Raw genomic sequence first — 26,193 nt, forward strand, 5'->3', positions numbered from 1 at the left:
CCCATTTCTGCAAAATCATTATATCCAAGAACATCTGAGAAAATACCTTATTTAGCATAGAACTTCTCCAAATCTGAAAGCTAAGTGCTTTCTTACTGGTCAAACGTATCAAAAATGGTCTTAATGACCATTAATGAATCTAATGATTCATCAAAGGAGAGCACAGAAAAGACTCAACAACCTGCAGGAGTGTTTAGCCCTACAATTCAAAGGCAGAGGGAAAAAGCAAAGTTTTGGAAATCTAGCATCTTGTACTGTTGTACATACACATGGAAAACAACTTGCATGGGAAGGTGGTATTTCCCCCTCTCACCTCTATCCTTTATTCTATATAATGAAAAAAAACCCCCTCCTTTTACGGTTTTTTCCACACCTTCCTTGGAATGTAACGGACAATACCTGTTAATTGCATTACACAGCCCTCTATTGTGGATTTAGGGTTTTGTTAATACTATTTGCACATCAGGTATATTCACAGTGGCTTGGAATTTCAGATAATTTCGAGGATTTTTCTTTGCATTAACTAGGAGCGACAAAAAACCCAATCCCAAAACACAACAAAAAGCAACAAAGCACCTTCCTGTTAGGAGGCAAAAAATCCTGCCCTTTAGTTGTTGAACTGCTAATGCATCACTTGTAAACCCTGACAGCCAGGACAGAAAAACCCATTAGCACTCAGGCCATTTTCCTCCAGAGCCAATGTATTTTATCAAGGAGAACACAGTAGCCAAATGACTCCAGAAGCTTTCACAGGTAGATTGCCACCAGTACTGATGACATTTGGAAAGCTGTCTTGGGCATCTGCTGCTGTGGTTGCACTGTCTGAAGCATTTTTTCCAACAAATCCATATGATCCACGGGGAAAAAGAAAAGAGAGAAACAGGGAAGATTCCACCTCAAAACCAGTACACAATAAGTTTTGATTTGGCTTTCCTGTTTTACACCATTAAAGATACCTCAGGTTTGCAACATACAAAAGAATGCAAATAATTTCGGTCACTAAGGATCTCACACATGAAAATCTGTACTGACCAAATTCAGGAAAATAAAATCAAGGCAAACACCTCACTCCTTTCTACAGGATGGCTGCAAGATACAACAGCATAGCAGTTCAACAGAGCTGCACAGCACATCATCTTTTCCTTCAAGCCCAACATTCTATCACTTAAACTATTTTATCATTTATCAGTGTACCAATGATGACATATTTGCATTAATCTGCTACAAATACAAAAGCAAACCTGCAGCAGAGCCTTACAACAAAAGAATACTTTAATCACATGGAATTATAATTTCAGTATGCTCTAACTAATGAGAAAGAAAGTGACCTTTGTGGTGGAATGTTGGGCAAAAAATAGGAAGTCTGTAGTGCTCCATGAAAAATATTTGAATATTTCTGTTCAAGACAAAAATTTCAAATAAACCAACCTCAAGAGAAATATATTCCTTAGACATGGATTGGGCAGCTGGTGAGGCTAGTCTTTGCAGTCCTGTAATCAGTGACCACTAAATCAATTCCAAGTTCATTCTGAACATCCATTAGCTACGTTCAAATATTAATAAAGCTGAGGATAACAGTGTGGTCCTCTGTATAGAAAGGTTACTTTTAAACTTGTTGTATCATGGAGGAGAGTCAGGATCTTCTTAAATCAGGTACATTTCAGACATTAAACAGAAGAAAACTGCAGTAATACAGAAGTGCTTCTGCAGCATAAACGAGGCTACTCAATTCCAAATAACGTGCTAATAACAAAATTCCATCATTCTTTATTTCTTTGCAGAACAGTGCTTGCCTGTAATCTAGGTAAGAACCTTCCTATCTTCAAACAGAGCATCTGCATCATACCTCTCAACACAGAATCTTCTCCCAAGTCAGAATAATTAAGCATTAAATTAAGCTCTTAAAAACTGTCTTCACTGCATTCACTGGGTCTTTTGATTCTACTCTAATGGATTATCTATTTAATTTAGTCAGAATTTAATTCAGTGTTACAAGTCATGACCAAAGAAAGATTATTTTAATCCAGCTATAAAAGTTTGAGCTCTTGAGCCAACACTCAAGACTATTCTTGAGCTTCACCTGTGCTGCTATACTAGCACTGCAGATCCTGAAGCACAAAAACCTTGGGAAGGGATTGATGAGTCCTGACTTCAGACTTTGGAAACATAAACAGCACATAAAGCCTGCATTTTCTACTCAATTTTACATCAGTCAAAAAATACACACACTGAGTCAGGACCTCAAACCAGCTATGTTTTTGAGCTGTGTGAACTGAGAGTGGAAGGCAGGTAGGTGCATGGAAAAAGGTAGGGCCAATGAAACAGGTGAAAAAAAACCCCATTTTTTTACTCCAGCAGATGAACGGTCCAACACTTCCCATATATGTCTCATTTTCCCAAATTATTGTAGGCTAAATATAAAACTATTAAACTCTGGAAAAAAACCTAATAGAGATTATTGCATGACAGGAAACAGCATGAACTATACTGTGTCCTATACCACAATGGCAAACTCAAATCATAGTTGGCTTTTTCCTTCCCCTAATTATGAGCAGTCAAACCACAAAACCTATGTTAAGATCTTATCAGTTAAGGTTCCCTCATGGGAGCAGTTCAGAAACAGCTGTACACAGAATCACTGCTGAGCTTCAAGTCTTCAAAGTAGTTACAAGTTTAGAAGAAGGAAATCTGTCCATTTCGACATAACATTTGGGCTTCTTCCATCACTTGAGATATCTGTATTAGTGACTTCCTAATTAACACTCTTGAGAAGCATTCAAAGCAGAACAAAAGTAACAAACCCCACAGTATACTGTTTTTACTGATATTGGTATCACCCAGGAAGTACAGAGTCTGAATACAAACTGGTAATTTGGGCAAACTAACCCAGAGAACGTAGCTAAGTTGTATGTCATGTGAACAGGTTTTATACAGATTATACATTACTGCCTCTTACTTTCCTAACAGGACACTTGTCAGTACCCTCAATGGAAGCTACTGTTCAACCAACACGATTCACAAAAAATATATCTTCAATTTATTTCTGCCAAATTGCCAAAACATATATTTTTAAAAAATACTTTTTTAAAGTCAAAACAAAAGCCCTCTGTGTTTTGCTGTTGTTTTCACTAGGTGGGTTATCTATTCTAGATTATGCTACTCTTGGACAAGCCTGAAAAAGCACATCTGAGAAACAAAAAAACAAGCATAGAGCATAAATACCAAACCTCCCTTCTGTGGTACTAACCACAGCAGGACTAAGTGCTGATGGCATAAGCTGGATCAAATAGAGCTGTGATGGAATTTAATAGATCTACTAAGAAAAAACTTTTGTAGACTAACTATTTACAGGTTTGTGAATACAAATGCATTCAAACTGCAAATAAAATATAAACATTGCTTTCTCATAATACTACATTAAAAACTCTTAGGACAAGTGATATTTGTACTTGTATATAAAAGTCAGCATATCAACAGAATATAGCAGAACAAATACAACTTCACAGAGCTCTTAACAAGCAAGAGCTGCTGCCTTGGTTTGGAAGGCAGTTCTAAGTCATGCTTCCCTGTTGCTGTTTTCTGTGAATCAAAACAGTTGTCATTCTACCTCTGCTAATATCAGCCCCAATTAAGAATTTAATTACTCCCTTACTGGCTTTATAGTCTAACAGCTCATTTTCAATGAGGAGTGATATATAGCAATATGCAATATTCCCTGTGGTACCTACTCCCAGTGAAACTCATTCCAAGAAAACAGTTTAAATTTAAAATTACAAACTCAAGGGCTTTTTCTCCAACTGTAGCATTTTGCAATATTTTACTAAAAAGCTACCCAAAAGCAAACACCCTTGATTACAGGCCTTACAAAGATCAGAGGTGAAGGTGACTGCTAGATCACATGACTGAGTTCCAAGTTGTTACAAGTACACGCAAAGCTTATCTGGGCCATTTTGGGCTAGACTGTAAGAGCAGCAAGGAACAGCAGAGCTGTAACCCAGGCTGTGTCAGGAGCTGCCCTTTCCAACTCTGATACTGGAAGCTGTACTTTTGAGGTCATCATGCAACCTGCCTTATAATCATCCTTATCTCCAACAAGGCCACAGTCACTCACTAGTGAAAGATACCACTGCAGGAGCTATTATATTTTGGTCTGCTTTGCCTGAAGAGAGAATTAATATCAGTTTACCTTAGTCATGCAATACATTCTAAGGAAGGTTGCTAAGAGATTAAAGGCTTAGTTTTCATATATAATATTATGCAATTGTTAGTTTTAACACTGAGGCAATCTTAAGAGATTCTAAGCAGACCATTCTTTAAAGCTATGACAATAGCTCAGATTTTTATAATTAATTCAAAACACAAACCAGGTGACAAAAGAAATCTGTTTGATAGGAAGCAGAGGTAGAAAGGAACTATTGGAAATGTACTGGAGTTAGAAGTCAGCATTTCAGTAAACTATAAAAACTCCACTATGTACAGAAGAGCAATTTCTTCAGTCTGAGAAGCTATTTTGAACATTTATGATGGAATGTATTTCACTAAGTGTATTAGCGGTGTCTTCAGAAATGGAAACCAATTTGCTTATTAGGGCAAAAATATATTGGGGGTAACGAAACAAATATGAAGTTGCTTCCTTTTTACCTAATTTCAAAGGTGCATCATTAGGCTGTGATATTTCTACAGCAGAAAAAACCACTTCAATTCCTGGGTTTGAGAATATCATATCCCACTGTGTTAAAGCTTTATGTAACAAAATTCATTTAACATAGATTCTTTTCATTTTAATCCTAGCATTAAAACAGAATTTCTAGTTTTTGAACAATATAGTTTCTACAGAAGCAGCCCAACAACACTTCCTGAAACTGCATGGAAGATGGTCAACCGTTTATTGGTCAAAGTCCAATCCGTGTATGATGTGGGCTGAAAGGAAACCTAAGAACCCTGCAGAACATTATATACTTGATAAAATAAATGAACCTCCAAAGCTTTCAGGAATGAAGTCAAAGTGATATCTAAACAGGGCAGGGAAGATGAGCCTAAACTGGATCTGAGAAACATTTCTCTATAACATGCCTTAACACCAACGCTCAGATGTAGGGTCTATATGAAGAAGTGTCTATTACCCCCTTCTATTTAGCAAGGTACATAAGCACACTCCTTTATATATAGCTAACAGAACAACACCTTATTTGATTTATATTTTACCCACTGAATTTATGAAGCAATTGAAATATTCTGAGAATAACTCACTTTCTGATCCTTACAAAACAGAATTTTCTTGGACAAAGCTTTACTGATCTGAAAACCTTGACTGTTTTATGAAAAAATGTGTAGACACTAACAATCCAGAAATGTTTTCTGCAATCCAAGTACTTTAAGCTTGGTCTGGGGAATGCTACAATTCCTTCCCCAATCCCTTTCCAAAATCATTCTAGAAATTAAATACTCCAAATCCTGAAAACAGTCCTTAATAAAATTCTGTGTACTAATTTGTTTTCTAAAGGATGGGGAAAACAAGTCTACATGGAAGCTTTAACATGACAGTGAACTATGACCTTTAAATATACTCCCATAGATTAAGTGTACACTCATAAAAGTAATCCAAAGTAAATATATTTATGAACTTGACAATCGTCAGATTGCTTAAACTATATTTTAGGGAAGTCTAATCAGACAGAAAACAAGAGCTTGTCCCCTTGGCAGCACTTGAAAAAATGCAGAGCTTTCAAAGTTTGAAAATATCAATAAGCGTGTGGTGACAACAAAGTTGAAAAACTCAGTTTAGTTAACATGTTGAACACACTAACCAATCCAGTAAAAACCAACACTTAAAAGGTAGTACGAAATAAGAAATTCTTACAGTACCTAGAACAGGACTAAGCACCTTTTATCATAATCTTTCTATTCACTAAATCCAGAATGTAACAGCAGAGCAGCTGCTCAGTGCCTGCTCTGCAGAATTCAATGAACAACAAAAGGTTACCTTAATTCAATGAGATAATCAGCACACATTTATCCTCTACCAAGAGCTTTCCAACCATCTGCAAGGCGGCAGAGCTGACTGCCTATAAAACAACTGGTAGCATGCTGACATGTCCTCACATCACTCATGTCAATGAAAATTTATCTCTTAGCAACAGCTAAAAGAAGCTGAACTTCCAGAAATATTTTAGATGCATCACGAGCCAATAATTTCTTCACAAGTGATTTTGATTGCTGCTGATCTCCAAACAGATGTCTACTCTAATTGGTAAAATTTATTAAATACATATCTTAAATAAGAAAAAGTCAAGTTGTCATGCCCTAAGAAAGCAATAACAATGGAAATCATTCTAGCTGTACACATAAAAGACAAAAGCTAACCTTATTTGAAGCTGCTGGTCCCACAGTATCAGTAACAGTGAAGGAAACATGCATGTGTTGTGGGGAAAGGAAGGAATTTGCTATTAAGGTTGCTGTCAGAAACTGAAAGCTAAGACAGAAGTCCACTAAAACAAAGATAAATATTTTTGACAGGAAAGCAAAATAAGAGATTAGATGCTAATACCACTTAGTTACTAAAACTATTTTATGATTCCCTTTCCTGCTACATGAGAGCGAATACAAAATTTTGAAGCATTATTCTTTATAAGTAAATTCCATACAAAACCTCTGATAAAATTAGAAATAGACTTGTTTCAGCAAAACTTATTTGCATTAGCAAAACATCAAGCAAATTAGAATTTTAGCACCAGGCGGATATCAGGAAATGGAAAAGAGCTTGTTCTCAGCTATATTACAAGCTCTTCTCTAGAAAACAAGTCATGCAGAGGCCTCTTCAAAACACATCCAAAGACAATACTGAGAAAGAAACATAAATCATTCAGATTCTGGTTCATGTTAGCAGATAATGAGTAGTTTTGCTTTCTTCCATCACTAGTATTTTCCAGAAGACATAAAACAAAATCTGTCAATCCTAGGCTGAATAAAGCCACATTTATTTACTTGAATTCACAGTCAGAATTGAGCTATCACCTGAATTCACAGCAGTAGAGGAAGTTGGGAACACAGAGCAAAGATTCCTGCGGTGGGCTATTAATCCAAATAAAAGACTCCTACCACCCATCTCATGTTCAGATCAGAAAAGACTCCTGCAATTCTCCACTGACAGACTAAAAACATGCCTGCAAGAAGAGCAGCTAGTCACTGGTTTTTAAACACAGTGCACAAATTCATAAAGCAAAAACAACTGCCCATTGTCACAAAAACTCCCAATGGCAAAGCACAGAACTTAGTGAACACAAGTACCAGGAATTCCTTCCTTAAGTGTATGGCAGACAAGCCAGTCAAGTGAGCCAACAGGAGCATTCTTTGACTGAGCCACAGTCACTGGTTTCCAGGAGAGCATGAGCCCCAGTTTGCATGGAGCTAAAACATACATGTACAGGCACAGTAACAGAGCATCCTACAGGGACTCAGCACCTGCTGCTGCCTTGAGAACCCATCCTGCATGTGGCTCGAGGCATTCCTATATTCACTGATTTATCTATAAATTTCAGACCTTCAGAAAACATCTGTAACATCCAAAAGCCTCCTTTGCTAGATCAGCAGAATGCATGCCAAACATATAAAAATAAATACATTTTGTTTACTATACAGTTTTTCAATATTAAAGGAGATTATTATTTGCAAAACAGCATTAATAAGTTTTTTGTGACATTCAGCCTTTACAACTGGATAAAGAGGAAAGGGAAGAGAGCTAGACAGTTCAAGGCAGAGCAAAAATATTCAGATTGGAAAATACCATGTTTATGTATAACCCCATTGTTTATTACATTAACCTCTGTGTTTATCTTTATAAACTGACTGATAACCAAATACTTACTTGCAGGAGTCAATGCACTGTCCTCTTCCTCTACCATGAACAGATTTTTGTTAAACCAACTCCTACTGCAGGCATACTAGCATTCAGAGGTCAAGAGAGAAAAATCAAAGCAGTACATGAAAGCTGAGTATCTTTAAATTTGGAATAGAAGGGAGTGATACAGCAGCCTTCATAAGCATAGAACTTGTTAACTAGCTACTATTAAGTTCAATGATCATAACAGAGCTTACTTTGGTCTTAATCTTTGCAGACTCAAACACTGACTTTTTCATCATCCTTAACTGTATTTTTCTATAAAGTCTTTTCTAACTACTGCTCATTACCCACTAATGCTAAACATTTTAAAGAATTTCACACTACTTGCAAGTAAGTATTATCACATTTTTACCAATCAGGTTGCCCAGGACATTGCCTATCCAGCTCTGGTCACCTCTGAGGATGGAGATTCTGTACCTACTCTGAGTCCCTGTTCCATGTCTCTCCATCGTCATTTTAAAAGATTTTCTCCTTCATCTATCTTCAATTTCCCTTGATGCAACTTACAACAGTTACCTCTCATTATTTTGCCATCTGAAAAACAGCAGTCTCCATCTTCACTATAATTATCCAACAGATAGTTCTGAAAGATGTGCTTGAACACAACAGTCCCACACATGAATGGAAATTTTATCTTGACTGTACTGCTTTCAACTGCTACATGTAAATACTTCCTGCTGCCTTGGGAAGTGCTAGAATCACTATCCCTGGAAGCCTTCACAAAACATGCAGAAGCAGCCCTTAGGAACATGGCTGAAGGGTGAACATGGCAGTGCCAGGTTAACAGTGGGACTCACTGATCTTTGAGGTCTTTTCCACCCTAAATAATTCTATGGTTCTACTTACTCATTAGTTGAGAACTGCCTGTACTCTATATCTGAAACACAGGTGCCACTGACATTTGTCTTTTATTGAGCCAAATGCAAACACTGCTAGTTAGTGTTGCCATGGATACATGGACATTACATAAAAATTAGTTCTTAAAACTACAGTCACTCATCAGCACCATTTTGGAAAAAACAGATGTGAAATTGAAGCCAACTTCAAAATACCACCAGTGATGAAATTAACTCCTGGAGAGCATGTGGAAAACGTGTGGCAAATTTACCACAGCTTAAGCTAGCTCTATTCTGAGATGAGGAGACATCAGCCATGCCTACCAGACACCTCTGCTGAGATCATACACAGCTTTTTTCCTGTGCCAGAGTCCTGCTTGTAATTAAAACCAGAAGTCTCAAGCCTATGCCACCTAGAACTGCTTTAATTGGTAACTGCTGGACTGTACCACCACAACCACGAGAGTAGAAAAATGAGACTGTGCCCCTTTAGACACAAAAAACTTGACAAGCAGAAATTCATGCATATTTGCAGCTAGTACTGCAGTGACAAGGCATAAGAGTAGACAGTTTACAAGCCTGCAGTTTCCCTCACCACATGGGATTTTTCCTTATGTAACATCTTATCTACAGCACAACCTGAAGTCCAAATAATCCACGCAGACCTGGAACTAAGCCCAGCAGCCCTGGAGTTGCCTGCACAGGCATCCCTGTAACAGGTCACACCCTTTCATTTCAACAAGGCTGGCTGTGCCTGCAAATTCAAAACTTTGAGCTCTTCACAAAGAACCTGGAGAGGGAAAAAAACCCATAAAAAGATCCATGAGACACCAGTAATAATATTCCTCAATGAGGGATACAAGCAGATTGGGAAAAACAACAATAAATAAAAGTAATTTTGCAACTGAAGGAAAACACTAGTTTAAAGGCTGATTTGCCCCTTACCAGGTAACCACAAAGGACAGCAGTGGATCTGCTAGCTAAGAGATGCCTGATCTGATATGCCATTATATTCAAAATTCGTCAGCCACCATCTGAGCCCTAATACTGTCGCTCCAGTACACAGCAGCACTCCATCCACCTGGTTCCACACAGTCCTAGTGTCCTGGCTTGAAACAGGCCCTTAAATCATGGTTCTGTCCTTACACCCAGGCAAATATAGTCCTGAACACAGAGAACCAAGGTGCTAACAGGACCATAAATGGATTTAAAGTTGTAAAGAAAACTTTGGAGTTTTTACCAGTCTTTTCTAAATGCTAGCTTGAAATTCTTTCAAAAGCGAGAGTCTTATGCCATTTACAACTACCAAACTGGAAAACTGCAGTCAATCTATACCTGATATCTTTCTTGACAAAAAATATGTCAAAAATAGCAGACAACTTCAACTGCAAGTTATCAAGGTTTTTCATCGCATTTTGCAATAAAGTTCCTGCAGCAATAAGAAACAACATGGAATTGCTATCACATTTCAACTGACACAGGAAAAATACCCAAGAGTCAAGACCATCACTACTATTGAACACAGAAGAGCAAAGACACTTTGAACACATAAGAAAACAGCACTGAGAAATTAGGCTATGTAGCTCTCCTTATTTCTAAAGCAGCCTACTGGTATTGTTTTAGAAGGAATTTTGATGAAGGATATACCTGTACATTAACTAGTTGAAGAAAAATTAGTCTGGGAGGAAAAATGCAAAGAGTAAAACCGCTAACCATAGTTTAGGAATTCAATATCACTCCCAGTTAAGAGAGAGGAGTTCACAGAAAATAGCATAGATGAATGAACACCAATAGAACTGCTGGAATTACACAGGATTTCTTTAACTCACTGCTGTCAGTTTCAATACAGGACTCATTGCAGAACCCCACACCAATTAATTTCAAAGGGAAACAACAAAAATAATCACATTTTAGCATGCAGTATAAGGTTTGGAATCACTCCTTGCAATAAACAAGAACCACGTGCCCATCATGCAGAACTATGCTCAGAATATCTTGCTTAGGGGAGAACAAAAACAATGAGTAGGGTCTTCCCTCAGATCTACAGGCTACTGCAAATATCACCCTATTTGCAGAAAATACGTCACATCAGAAATTGCAAACTAACCTCTACCCTGCCTTACAAAGGAACAGACCAATCTAACTCAGGAAACAGCAGTATTTAACTTCCCACTGCACAATTCAAGACAGCTTTTACAAACATGCTTCTTGGGTTGGTCCAAACACGCTGAATTGTAAAACACAAAAATAAGCCCCCAAAAGCCATATATATCCATCTGTACAGTGGTATGAGTTTCTTCTCCACAATATGGCATGATGAGAATTTTCCACTTCAATTTCTGGTAATCTCAGGTGTTAAAAGGACCTAACTGTTCCCTTGGCTTATGCACAGAGTTGGCACTTGTAGCATTTCAGAAGCTACAGGTTTGGAAAAAAACCAAAAAAATATAAACCACTACACACACACAAGACAAAACCCCCAAAAATAAAATAAACATCAACAACAAAACCCACCAAAAAATCATTCCAAATCCAAAACTTAACCCAAAATGCAAGAGCAGCAGAATCTAGCAATTACCTCAGGATTTCCAGGACCAGATCTACACACAGTTAAGGTGTAGGCCACCCTTCCAAGAAATAAAGGTAACTTGTGAATTGAAATAATGAGAAACACAAACATGAGACTTTGTGTTTGCCAGGTAATGCCAACACTCCTCAGTATTTTGTCACCGTGAAGATGTTGAGAGGAAAGAAACAAAGGCTGCATCCTAAGACAACAGTATTTTATGGACTGACAACTTTCCCATCACTGTATGTTGGTGCTCAGACTCACCCTCAGAAGCCCAGATGCCACATAAAGGCATCTCTCAAAGTTCAGCATTACGAATATCCCCTTATGTGACATCTGAAAGACACATTGTGCATTCATTTCTGCCTCCCTTTTCTGTTTCTGCACAGTGGAAATCTAGAGGACAGAAGCAACAAGAAATCTCAACCAACACCCTCTTGCTGCCTACCCACAGGAAGGCAGGAAGCTGAAAAACTGAGCAAGGAGGAGCCTGAATGCCAAAAACGCAATTCGCTATAGATTGGCCCTTTGCCTGAAAGACAGAAGGAGGAACACCCAGTGTCTGCACTGGCACAAGATACATACCAGAAAACTGAAATTCAACCTATGCCAAGTTACATTTGAAAAGCTAAATGTACATAGGCCAGTGAAAACAAAATTAGATAGGAGTTCAGAGTAAGAAAAATTAATAAAACAAGTTCAGTTTTGCATGAAAGTCAGCTTAGAAAGACAAACTGAAAGTGAAAGAGATTAGTAAATTTTTTCATGCCAAGAATCAGATGAAAATCACAGCTGAGCTGTGCAAGAGAGCATTGAGGAGAACCAACATCAAGTCATCTTCGTTTGAACAATATCTTTGAAGTTTAAGTACTAATTATTCTGAACATGGCAAAGATTAAACTGCTGAGACACACTATGCATTCCCACAGCCCTCTGATAATGTTACAATGGCCACTCCCTCTTCATCTTTAAAAGCTCAATTTATCTTTTAAAATTATGTCTAAAAATAAGCAAATAAAGAGCTGCCTACACAGCCTACAAATATTTTTCTTTGCGTTTATAGTCACACAGCACTTGTGCTCAGCAGATGGCTAACTCCCAAGACTTACTAGGTTTCATGCAACTCCCAAACTGCAGAACCTTCCTAGTGCTTGTCCAAGTGACAAACAAAACAGAGAAAACATCAGCAAAATTGCCATTCTACAATTGACACCATTCAAGTTCTTAAAACTGTAAGTTTTAAATGCCACTTTGCTGCATTTACAGAAGTGCATTTTAATGCTTCAAAGGCTTACTGAAAAGCTAAGTATCACTCAATTTTCTCCTCTCTTCACACCCTTCCCTACTATGTAACCAGTTTTTACACTGCATTTTCTGTTAACATATTCATACAGCCCTTTTCAGGAAATGCTTGGTGAGAAAAGGTGTGAAGCAAAAGGGAGCATAAGGAAGAGCACATAAGAGCAGTTAAATTGTTTAAATATGCACTACAACACAGTGAAGTGCACGAGATCAAATGGCTGCACAACAGAATGAATTCTTTTTCTGCTTTCTTGTGCATGTAGTTTTTTTGGCTTTTTTGTTTCTTTGAGGAGGATTTTTTTCCGTTTTTTTTTTAAAAAAAGACACTGCAAGTCTTCATCCTGAAGGATACCACTGTTCTCAGTCTTCCTTCACTTTTAAGGCAGCTCCATCTCTGGCTGGATGCTGTCCTTCACACACCCAGTTAACACTAAATCTGGCACCTTTTGATTGCATTGATTCAAGTCACCTGTCCAGACACCAAGTGAGCATTCACCTCAATGCCACCAGAATCCTTCAGATAACTGAAAAGTCCTTTATATAAGATATACTACTCATGACACTTAAAATATACCACCTAGACACCATATAGCTGCCAAAAGTTCCTGACCTTCCAACAAGATCTATCTTTCATGAACCTTGTACTTGTATCTCTTCATTTAGAGATGGAAAGGCAACCCTCCACACACAGGGGAATGGAAAGGGATTGAGAAGGGGAAAATTTAAACAGCTGCACTGCATCCTTTCTCTTGCTGTAACTCAAGAGTTGATACAACTTTGCCCAAACCCAGAAAAGCCAGGATAACACTTGAAACACCATTTTTTCCAAATCCTTTCTTCCAGGCCTATGGATAGCAGGAGGAAACATGGCTGCTGTATTTCTGTAACTAACTGCAGCTATTTCTGAATCTAATGCAACAAGAGAACTATATCTAGTTGAACTGGATCACCCAGTTAATAGGGATGAGAAAAGCAGCTCCACAGCATCACCACTAAGACAAATGTTTGGCACTTCTAGCTCCATGGTCCAAGTATTCATAGAATGCAAACCACTCAACACTCCTGTCACACAGTCAACGCTCCAGGTCTGCAAAACTGAATTCACTGACACTGAATTTCAACAGTATTTATCTTCTCAGTGCACTACATACTCAGATGCTTTGGGTGGGTGATTGAAGCAAGCAAACAAAACCAGAAATCCCAAAACCAAACAACCAAAAAAACTCCAAACAAGCCAACAACAACCCCAACACAACACAAAACAACCACGATGCCCCACACAGGCCATTCTGTATCTCTTCTGATCACCTTTACTCAGGAAGAAAGGTTCAGAGTCTGCATTTGGTACTCTGAGTGTGAATGTTCAGACTGACAAAGGGAGAGCTCCAATGCACTTCTAATGGACCAAGTCTTCTGCCTCATCCTGATGAGCTGCTAAAAATTATGCATTAAAGAAAGATAATCAAAATTACTCAAATTTGCACCATCATCAAAACATATTTCTGTGCACCCTTACATTCGTTCTTTTCCTCTAGGAAAGTCAACAAAAGACATACTAGAACATCACCTTTAGTATGTGAAAATAAAAAAGCCAAAACAAACATACAAAAATAGCCACCCCAACAGAAATAATCTCTTACTTGTGCTAGCTATAGAAAGTGCCAAAGAAACTTTAATATATGCCAATCTTGTCAAATGTTAGCCATTCCCAAGAGATGCCAGTTGGATACATTCATTGTATTAATTTCAATAAATAATCTTGACATGCCCCATACAGTCTCTTAAATGCTTCCAATAATAATAGCCTAACAGTTTTCTTGCAATGTCACCCTGCTTATGTACAAATTAACATCAATTTCAAATGAAGATGCAGTCACATCCCAGTGACAGGGACAACCTATGTACACTTACTTTCAGAACTGTCCCTGAAGTATTTAAAGCCATACATAGTGAAGAACAGTAAAAATCCCATATTTAAAACAAGTCTCTATATATTTGCTCAGTAACCTCAGTAACTTAGCACAACTAAGTGGTAAACTACAGTAACATGGAACTACTGATTCACCAACCTCACATCAAAACTATTTTTGTCAGGAAAAGCCGTATGCCAGTTTTTAAACACGCAAGTCACACTGCTAATTTTGAGGCACCCAAATGAAAGCTCATTTCTTGCCAAAGCACTTGCTAGAGAACAGATTTGTTTGGCTAACTTCTAGAAGACAGATTTATCCTTATACCAGTATTTTAGTATGGCAGTAATGGCTTTTTCAGCACCATGACCCAACTAACATCCCTTGCAAAGGCTGCCAGTCTCAGTAGGTAGCCCAACATGGGAGAATTTTTTTTCTACAAAACTCATGTTACTTGGGCTGCTCAGTGCTCCAGCCCTCAAATTTTAAATGTCATTACAGTATCAGAATTACAGTAGAAACCCAAAGTACTTAAACAGACAGCTTTACCACTACAAGTAATTAAATGTTTATAGTGTACAGCTACAGCAGTAATTGCACAGTGTGCAGCACTTCTGAATTTCCATTCTGATTATAGAGCATGAAGCTCCATGCATCCCTCAAACACCCGAGAAGTCCAATTTGACAGAAATAGATATCCTTACACAAATGCAATCATTTTTAACATACATTTAGAGAAGCTCACAAAAACAAAGCTACAACTACTCACTTTGGACGGTTCCCCAAACAACTGTTCCTGAAGATCTCACTAAATCATTCCAACACAAGCATTTTCTACTCTGCACCCCCCAGCATCTCGCCATCAAAGGAAAAAGACCACTGAAAACCATCATGCTGCCTCCAGGAGACACTTGTGGCACCTCTAGAATAGCAAAGCTGTCTGGACTCTTCCATGTCCAAAACAACTGCCATGAAACTTGACCAGTCAGAAGAGGAAAACAAAAAAAGGAAACAAAGAACCCCAAACCACCAACTTAGAAATATTTTAACTAAGTCACTTCAACTACAATAGGTAACTTTCCTTCTCCCAAAGAAAACTGACAATTCCAAACACACTTCACCATACTAAATGGGAAATGATCAAACAATGCCTGCAAACATGTCTTTGACACTATCCTTTCATAAACAAAAAAAATACTTGATAGCCCTTTCTCCCCCAAGGCTGAAACTCTGAACAATTAACTTCAAAACAAGACTCAAGTAATGGCAAAAATAAATCCAAGTAGGGAGTGTAACAAAAGTAAAACAGAAGGAGGATACTGCAGTTCAGCTCAAATTGTCACTCTGACACCTTCACTTCTGTTCCTAGAATATTAACATTAATTCCAGTTTCTATTCACTAACATTTTAAAGCTCACTATTTATATACAAATATCATTTAAAAAATAATAATTCTGTCTTAAACATCCTGAGTCCTATCAGTGGCATCTCAGGCCATCAAACCACAACAAAATCTGTATATGCCAGCAGAAAATGAAGGTAAAAGGCCACAATCAAATCACACTGCAGACTTCAGCTACACCAGTCTGTCAGGCAAGACAGAACAATCTCACACCTACAACAGAGCATACAGCTGTACTGTTCCCTGCTGCTCTGCTCATCTACTGCAAATTCACAAAGCCAACTATCCAATGCAGAATGGCAGGACATAGGGAGGCAAGTAAAATTTGTTTACCAGAACTGATTCTGCATAAATCTTGGACATGTATACCCATTCATACACAATTAAATGAGTAAATAAAGCACAAGAAGAACCATTCCTTTTCTATTAGGTAAATAAACAAAGGATAACAAGAATAGTTTTTCATTATTACATTTTTCAGACTTACCTGGTCTTTTTCATGGGGTAACAGGCTGACAGGTGGAAGGGAAGCTGGGAAGGTGCTGGAGTATTTTGGAGCTCCTTTGCTTTCCAAACTGCCATAATTCACTCTATACTGGGGACCATCCTTCAGTAACCTCCCATTGTTCACAGCACGTTTGGCCCCCAGCCGCAACCTCTGCTGAAAGGCAGGATTGTTGAAAATACTTGCTAGGTCATTTTGACTTCTCAAATACTTTTCTATGTTTTTCAGGGAGGAGCCATTAGGTTCTTGAAGCCCTTCAATTGCTCTTCTCAAGAGTTTATTCCAATCCACATTACGAAGCTCATTACAGGCTCCTCTAGATCCCTTAACAGATTTAGGAATAGTGCCAGGTTTAACACATGAAAACCGTCCAGGATTATCTGGGTCCTTGTAGGATGCAAGACCTTTGTTAGTGACTTTAAGAATAGAACCATCTTGAACACTAAGTTCCAACTGCTCTGAAACAGTCTTCTTATCTAATCCATGGGAAGCACAAACAGCATGACATATTCTCTCTTCAGAAGGCCTTTGCTTTTGCTTTTTAACTTTTTGTATAGCTTCCAGAATCCACTCCGTATAAAGAGGGTTGGCAAGTTTTACCATGGTTGACCAGTAATTGTTTCCAGCCAAGAGTTACCCATAGAGGTTCCTCCTTATCCTTTTAGCAGATCTTTCAGATGCTGTTCACACCTCAAACACAAATGAAAGGATTCCACACGCTGCTTGGACACATGGCAAAAATATCCACCCTGAGGAGTCGGAAAAAGCAGAGAAATACCTCCCCACTGAAACTTTCCAATTATGTTACTGTTACTGAAACGTAGAAGGGGTTCATCTGTGATGACACTGGTACCTCCTTAAAAGAAAGTTTGTTGCAACCTTTAAAAAGAAAAAAAAAACAAGAGGCAGGGAGAGAATACAGTTAATGCTGAAGTATTAAAAACTAAAAACGCATTCAGACATGCATTCATACTATAGATGCTGCAGTATAGAAAAATCTTTGTAATTTTATATGAAACATTTGTCAGTTCCCACCCCACACCAAACAAGTCACCATAAAATCCTTCTGCTTCTCATAACAGTCAGTGGATTTAGCTTTCCTAAATTCCATCATCCCAACACTTAACCTACTACTGACCTGTTGGACAACTTCCATTCAGTCAGGGATCTGAAAACACTCTCTAAAACAAACTGCCTCCAGATCATTTCTACACGGATTACACATGCACTAGAAAACCCAAACGAACAGAAAACCAAACCCCAAGCAATAAAAGATAAATTACTGACCACTGCCAATTCCTACAGTATCCCGTCTCTAAGTGTCCTGCCATGTTGATTACACAACTTAAAAATCAAAACCAAAGATATCAGAACCAAGTTACAAGTATTACATCCTTCATTAATATTTAGGTACCCTACAAAACCAAAAGGCATCACAAAAGCACTTCTCATTTTCAGGCCTGCAGCACAGAGGCATTTTTGATACAAACCCTTAGGAACAGAAATGAAAACAAAGTAACAGGAGGCATCTTCACATAAACAGGTTGTCAGCACAAAGATGCGTAAAGAAATGACACTGAAAAACATTTCATTGACTCACAGTTTTTTTACTTTTTTTTTTTTTTTTTTTTTTTTTTTTACTTATTATGGAATACCACTCCAATAGAAAATTCAGTGGCTACAAAAACTCATTAAAGAAACCAGAAAGAACATCTTGATGAGGAGTTTATTCATTCTGGGAACATACGAAAAAAATAAAACCATTTTAAAGTCTCACAAATTAAACTTAGACAGGAGTTGCATAATGAATAAACAAATATATTTGAAGTATTAGTTTTTTCTGCCATGAAGTATGAGAACTTTTGAAGGTATTAACAGAATTGCATAATTACTTCAAATCAAAAGAAAACAAAAAACAGAAGAGAAAACAAAAATCATTCTCAATACATGGGTTATCTTGTAAAGTAGAAGATTCACCAGTTTCATGGCAAAGATTTGAACCTAGTTAATATGCAGGTATATTTATAAAGCTATGGCAAGCATCCTACAAATAACAAAATCATCTATGATTACACAAGTCCTGGACCCCATTTTTTAATATGTTTATTCTAGCCATCCTGCATTTAAATCATGTTCAAAAACTTGAGTAAATTATAACTAGGAAAAAATATTTGTGTAGTCTATCCTGAACTGATACACTAATCTAAATTATTTTCAACTTCATAAAAAGATTCCTCTGCAACTACGAAGATAATAGAGTACTACCATACATACTTTTGGCCCTAAACCTCTTTCTTCTTCTAGCCCTCAAAAATGTATTTAAATATAAATTCCAATTCCAACTCATGTTTCACACATTATTATACCTATACAACAGAATTACTAACAAAAGTGCAGCTGGTTACTGGTGAGTATAAAATTTTTCTATACTCAAACAGTCAATATTAATCAATTTATTTTATTAATCTGTCCTCCTCAAACCTGATCAAAGCTAAAACAACTTCAGATTTATAAATATGAAACTTCAAGTGACTGCCAGACTGAAAGAGACACATTCCTGATGCAAATGCAGGGCCTAAATGCTTAACTGCCTCTCATACTGAACCCTATTGATCTACATGGATTGGATCCTGTTTCTTGCTTCCAGACCGTACTCATGGAAGCTGAATTTGACAACAGTTTTGTGCATTTCAAGTATCTGTAAGCAAACAATAACTTGTTCTGTAAACAGACTTTTTTTATTTACTCCATCTAGCAAAACCCATTCTTTCCCTAACAGAATTGTTTATATTCACTGTTTTCAGATAATTCCAAAATAACACCATAGCTACAAAATGCATACAAATATTTGTGCATTGGAAGGAAAGAGTTTCCATGGTATTATAAACCCTACAAATTCTCTCACAAATCTGACACTGAAAATTCAATAACACAGCGAAGCAGAACCCTATATATAGTGGAGGCTCACTCACATTTAGGCTATTTTATACACTCTTCCCATAGATTTGAAAGTTCTCTGTAGTTATATATAAAGCCCCAGATTCCTAGAAAGCTACTTTTAAAGTTATTTAGTTAGTCTGTTCCACTCTAAGTCTTCATTAAGACAGTCACGACTTAATTAAATGCTGAACACTGCATTTGCTGAGTCAGACATACTTGTCTCAGTTTTACATCTTCTGCAGTACTGTTGTATTAAATTTCATACAAGCGACCACCACATCACTTCCATTAAATTCCAGAACACACAGTACAGGGTCTGTTCCAAGCTCCTGGACACTGATGAACATTTCAGTATAAATGCTATAACATGTGGGTTATAGGAATTTTTATTGGCCAATGACTGTGGCAAAAGGTTAGCATAAACCTGTATCTTCATATAAAGCCTACTGCTTGGTACAGAAATTTCACAGCCATATACATTCAGAACTACATTTTCACTTATTTACTTAAAACTCCTTACGAGTAATACAACCTCCTGCATGCAAGCACCTACTAAATCAACTCCAGTGGAGTGGATCAGCAGGAAGAGATCCCAATGAACTGGACAGGATATTTCAGGAGCAAAAATCAAGACATCTTAAATAGACACCTTCCAGCAGTATCCAAGTTCACTCTGCCTTAAGGAACCACGCAGAGTGCATGCAAGCCAAGTTTTAAATTATTTTGCCACAACTCAGAGCCTCTCTTACTCTGGCATTTTGGGTGCACATGAACTTGACGTGCAGCCCCCGACCTCCATGGCTGCCACGCCAAAGCCTGCCACGCACTAGAGGCAGAATAACTCCTCACCAACAAACATCTTCCCCAGCAAAACAATTTATATCCTGGAGCTATAAATTAAGGAGATCTTTCAGAAATCAAGACAGACTGATCCAAGACTGGCAGTACAGAAATACACACATTAACATGCAAAGTTATTAGACAAGACAAAACAAATAGCTTTAAAAACAACCTTGCAAGATTCAACCTAAAAGGATACTCAGAAATACAAAGTTACATTCAGGTTTCTAAGTTTAGAATGCAATTCTACCAAAACTACAAAAAGGTGGCCATACATCATTTAATATAAAAAGTGTGATGATTATCCAAACAGATTTTGAGGAAATACCATTTTTAAATAAGTGATTATAAATTAGTCTATTTAGGCACTCGTGTCTATTTATTAATCTTCCTCCCCTTGTAATTAACTAACTTTTAATCACCATCAGCAGCACTCATTCAATCACAAAATAGATTTTCCATACTGTTAAACAGGACAACTTCCAAGTTTTATGGCAACAGTCAAGAAGTTCCTTCTACATAACTTGTCATATTTCACATTCCATGCTCTCTGGTATCTTATATTGAAAATAAAAGCATTTGAGAAAGTTTGGCTGTACTATATTACTGACCAAATCTATTAACAAGTCTGCCACTGAGGAGCTAGAAAACAGAAGCATTCGAGGGTGAAGTATAACCCATAAGCTGTAAACATGAAAAACCATGTCTAGTCAAGGCTTGTCCCTTTGCCTAGGTCATAAATTATCAGATAAATACAAAGAAGTTGCAAAATTTCAGCTTGGGATTTAGAATGAATGCAAATGTGCCCTTTATAATGCACACACCTATTGCACAGATGATTATAATTAAAGAAGGCAGTGACTGAACACTTCAATCTCAGGTGTCATCAGTAATCCTATAATCCTCTAATAAGGTGGTTTGCAGACTGAACTAGTACCTGGAATTGCTTCCAGGTGATCCAGATTGTGAAAACAAGTGGTGTAGCCAAAAATCCAGCAGCAAAAAAAGGTACACTTCTCTTCACAATCAAAACCAAAAGTTACTACACAAATATCACAAAACACAATCTAAAGGTTGGGTTTCTTTTTAATTAATGAAAAGTCTGCTTCAGCTTTCATAAATGTAAATGCAGTTAAACTTTTAAAAAGTGAGATTAACACATCTATTAAAAAAAAAAAAAAAACTAAAAGAAAGAGGTGAGGAGAAGATGCAGCCGGGGGAGATGACAGCAACTTGTGCAACCCACCGGTGACCTGTGAAGCTCAATCTCACTCTGCTCCCTCCTACCTGCTCTGCACACTCTCAGGAGGAGCAGCAGCAGGCCAGCTCTCTGCTGCAGCATCAGGGTCAGGTAAGGATTGCAGCAGAGGAGGAGGAAGAAGAGAAGACTGCCATTGCATTCCATTTTTGACATTTTTCCTTGCTCCAAGCCATTACTAAGAATTCTGTAGCTAATCAACTCTGTGTTCCACCCCCATCTCAATTAATGATGCAAACCAGACAACACAGTTGTTTTCCTATTGCAAAAGACATGGACCTACAAAGAGATGGGGAGAGAGCAGATCCTGGTAAGGACTCCCATCATGCATATTCCTCTTAAAATTCCTCAGGTCATGAAGCCAATTGTATTATTCTTTACACAACATACAGTTTCCAATAGTAAGAAAGGGCAATGACACATCTATATGCTTTAAAAATACAGATGTGTAGACACTACAGTAACTTCAAAACTGCACCAAAGACTCGGGGGTGTGGAGAGACGAGGGGCACATGTGAAACGAACTGATGGAAGTGCTTGTGTTCTGAGATACCCCACAAGCTTCTTTGAGATCATATGCTTAAAATCATTTCACAACATGACAGCAGCAAGCGCCACCAGAGGAAACAGCATCAGCACAACATGACAGCAGCAAAATCACCCAAATTCACCTTTCTACAGAAATTCCACTTCTACTGTGGAAGTTCTGAGCACTTTAAAATACAGTACTTAGGAACAGCAGGAATTATAGGAAGGTAATAATCACTGCCAAGAGTTCACCCGGAAAAAGGTGAGCTGAAAACACTTCTTCTTGGGAGCGTGGTTTTCAACAGCAGGGGTGGGTATCCCTCTGCCCTTGCCAGAGGGGGTTATTTTCAATACCCAGTGACAGAGTACGAGAGGTGAGGTCCGGGCAAAGAACACACAATGTGAACATCACTTCCAAAACGTGGCACTACCAGCCTGGACTATTCCCCTCCCCAACTTACTCAAGGTTTTCGCAGTATTAGCACAGCCACGGAGATGTGCAACGCCTAGAGCCTCGGGCCAAGGCATTGTTGCGCTCGCAGGGGCCAAGCCGGGGCTGGCTCGGCGCCCTGCCCGCCCTGCTCCGGGCTTTGCCACTGCCGAGGCGGGAGCCCCCAGCCTGCAGGCTCTGACCGGGGCACGGCGACCCGCGGCCGGGGCAGCCCGGGGCCGGGCGCGCACCCGCACCGCGGGGCTCCGGGCGGGGCCGGGGGCGACGGCCGCGCGTCCCCCGCGGGAGGCAGGTGAGACCCCCCCGGTACCACTCACCTCCGCGGGGGGAGGAGCCTCCTCCGGGCGCCGCAGCGGCTCCCCCTGCTGCCGGCTCTTCCGCCGCTCCCGCCGCCGGGCCGCGCCGAGCCGCCTGCCCCGCTCCGCGCCGCCCGCGGCCGCCGCGACCGCCCCGCTGCCGCCGCGCGCGGCTCGGCGCACCTACGCCGCCATTTTGTCTCGCCCTGTTGTACTTAACGTGAATCCGACATGACACTGATTACAGCCCAATGGAGGCTCATTAAAACCTTACCTACCCCGCGCCCCGCCCACCGCCGCCCGCCATTGGCCCGCGCCGCGCACGCCGCTGCGCGCTCACGGGCCGGGGGGGGCTGTCCGTCACCCGCCCACACCGGCCCCGGCCCGCCCAGCAACCGGCCCGGCGCTCCCATTGGCGGGCGAGGCCTGTCAATCGCGCGGCGCGCCCCTTCCCTGCGCGCTCAGCACCGCCCACAGGCGGGAGGGGGCGGGGCCGGCGGCTGACACTGGCCGCCGCCGCCGCCACACACTAGCGCGCCCCGCCCACCCACCCGCCTCGCGGCTGGGCCTCGGGTGCTCGCGATTGGTCACAGGCCGTGAGCGGGGGCGGGACTTCTCGCAATCCCGCCCTCCCGTTGGCTGCCGCTGCCGCCCGTCCGCCACCCCCCGGCCTCCTCACCCCCTCCCTCACCGCCGCCCCACCCGCTCGCTCCCGAAGTTTGTTCGGGAGCGCGAGCGCTGCCGAGACACCGGCGGCGGCCGCCTGAACCAGCTCGGCAGGGCGGGCGGGCGCGCCACACACACTAATGAGCCACCTTAAATATTGAGCGTCACGCGCGTGCCTCGGAGGCTGGCTCTCGCCCGGGCGGGCGAGATGGAGCGGCGTGCTCGCAGCATTACCCTCCCAAGGTGCCTGGCACTGGCAGCCGCTTATCGCGCACACACACACCCCGCACCGCCGAGGGAGGGAGGAGGGAGCGGGAACGGGGACGACGACAATGACTCCCAGCTCTGCAGCCACATGCAGGTCCCTGCAAGTTTCGCCATGCGAAGCACAGGGACTTCTCTGTCACCCCATCTGCGAGGGAACAATTGCCGCCTCAGAAAGACAGGGTGGGAACATGCAACACAAAAACCTCAGCCATCCCCTGCTTCCCTCCGCCACTCCATTCCCCCTCTCCCCACCCCATCCAGCCCAGCCATCACCCCCTGCTGCTGCTCCCCCTCCCCTGCAAAACGCAGAGCATTGCAATGCATTTACCCAGCGCAAGTGTCTGCAAACACGTGCATCAGCCTCCGATGCTAAAGGAAAAAAAGTACCCAGCCTAGTGACAAGCCCCCTGCGCTGGGAGCGGGGAGGGAAAGGGGGTTATTATGGCAAATTGCAGCCTGTCACCCAATGCAAAACAAACCCCATCGCATGCTCCCTATTATCCCCCGCATAAACTCCTGGGAATCTAACCTCCGATGCAGGTTCCCCCCTTTGCTTGCAATGACCTCCTTTCTCTGCCCGTGTGTGTTTCTGCAGCAGCGGTTCCTGCGGAATGTGCTGCCCCTGAAACGCGATCGCGGCTCCTCTCTCTCTCTCGCTCGCTCGCTCTCTCCGCTCTGTCTCTCGCTCGCCCGCTCGCTCTCTCTCCTGGCTGCAAGCAGAGCCAGGAACACAACAACAACACAGCCTCCCCCCACCCCCTTCCCCAAACACATACACACTGAAGAGACCCAGCCAGGAGAGCCAGACGAGCCGGGGAGGGGGTGGAGGGAATCCCCAGCCAGCGGATTGATTGCACCAGTTACCTTCCCTAAGCCCCTCCGCGAGAGGGGAAAAAAGAAGATGAATACAGAGAGAATACCTTGTCTCCCCTCCTCCTCCTCCGCGGGGCTCCTCTTCTCACTCCAAAATACTAAAAGGTGGACGGGCAGATCAGACACACGCGTTCGGCTCTCGGCGGGGGAGGGGAGCCACGCGAGCAATTATCATTAATTTAGAAATTAAAACAGAAACCCACCCCAGACCTCCAGCCTCCCCGGTGCGGGCGGACGCAGATTGCGAGGACTGGTGCTAAGACACAGGACCTGATAACAGCTAATTGAAAGGTTAATCTACATAGGCTGTGACAGAAGAGGTCCCTCCCCACTTTTTTATCTGCTGTTGGCAAGTGGGAAATTGAGCTCCCCCCACCTTTTCTCCCTCAAAAAAAAAAAAAAAAAAAAAAAAAAAGAAAAAATAAAAATTAAAAAATAAATGGGGAGAGAGAAAGGGGGAAAGGCGATAAAGTTTGGGGGGCGGCGCGTCCCCTGGGCGGGAAGGCGGCTGCGGGGGGAAGCGGCCACCGGCGCCTCCTGGGGCCCCAGCCGCCCTCGGGGGTCGCACGGGGCTGTCGGTCCTGCGGGGGCGATGTGACCTGTCCCGACAGCAGCCCCCCGAGGGCAGCTTTGGGGCTGGAGCGCTCCCCCGGGCCGGGGGAAGGGGGCTCTGCTCGAGCCTCCCATAATTAGTGTGAGGGATGGAAACAGCGTGAACAAATCACAGATGTTGTCCTCCCGTTGAGTTTGTACATGTAACAAGATGTTGCGAGGAATTTATATTAAAGAACAAGTGATAACGCGTACGCACTTAAAACTCGGTTTTCTCCACGCTGTCTTGACCGGTGCTGCCAAAGGCCTCTCACCATGTCAAAGTGTTCAGCAATCACAGAAAAAGCTGAGTTGGAAGAGACCCATCAGAACCATCGAGTCCTGCTCCTGGGTTTGAATACTCCTTGAGATGGTTTTCTCACCTGTGGCCAGCAAACAGCACTTTTCACCCAAACACCACTTTTTACCCAAGCATGACAAAATACCATGGGATACATCCCACAGGGTGCCTGTCACACAAGGGAGGGAAAGGCAGAGTACCTACCTGAGCATCTACTCAAGCAGGCACAGCTAGATATTCCCCATCTTCCCAAACCTGATTGTTCCAGATGTCTCCTCAACATCCTCTTTTCCACCTCTCATGGATGACGTGTTGTGTTAGGTGCCTGTCTCCAAAGTTTTCTAGAAATATCTGGTCCTGAATAAGAAAATGTAAAAAGTAAAATTGAAAAAAAAAACAACAACAACAAAAAAAAAACCTCCTTAAGAGTGGGTGGAAAATGACCTTCTACAATAAATTACGAAGGTCTTCCCTAGATGATGCAGCTGCAAGTAGACTAGTAAGGAAACAAAGTTTCCATAATAATAATCAAAAAAAAAACCATTAAAGTTTAGTGCAACTTCTTTCAGAGTCAGTTTCTGGAGTTACTGTGTAAGGAAGCTCTTTGTTGATGTTTCAGAGCACTGTAAAATTGTATGACCTACTTACAGAAAGCTACCGGGTGAAAATAATATTCCAGCATGTATCTATCACACCATAACCATTGACTGAGGTTTTAGTCTTTTAACTGCCAGATGCAACCTTTTAAACATAAAGAG

General features: G+C 40.9%; 1 protein-coding gene across 3 annotated transcripts in view; it reads right to left on the reverse strand.

Moving 5' to 3' along the window:
- The window catches only part of KAT6B (lysine acetyltransferase 6B), a 100,886-nt gene extending 76,560 nt beyond the window's left edge, over positions 1-24,326 (reverse strand). For 2 of the 3 annotated variants that reach the window (XM_058029183.1, XM_058029185.1), the window contains exons 1-2: positions 22,759-22,812; positions 16,407-17,303 (exon numbers count right to left, since the gene is read on the reverse strand). In XM_058029183.1, coding sequence (XP_057885166.1) covers positions 16,407-17,027 — 621 coding nt within the window. In that variant the 5' untranslated portion in view covers positions 17,028-17,303; positions 22,759-22,812. Of the gene's footprint in view, positions 1-16,406; positions 17,304-22,758; positions 22,813-24,199 lie in introns of those variants that run through there. The other variant, XM_058029184.1, reaches the window with a different exon arrangement.
- Positions 24,327-26,193: the final 1,867 nt, after the last annotated feature.

The sequence above is a fragment of the Melospiza georgiana genome, chromosome 8, assembly GCF_028018845.1.
Source record: "Melospiza georgiana isolate bMelGeo1 chromosome 8, bMelGeo1.pri, whole genome shotgun sequence".
NCBI classification, from domain to species: domain Eukaryota; kingdom Metazoa; phylum Chordata; class Aves; order Passeriformes; family Passerellidae; genus Melospiza; species Melospiza georgiana.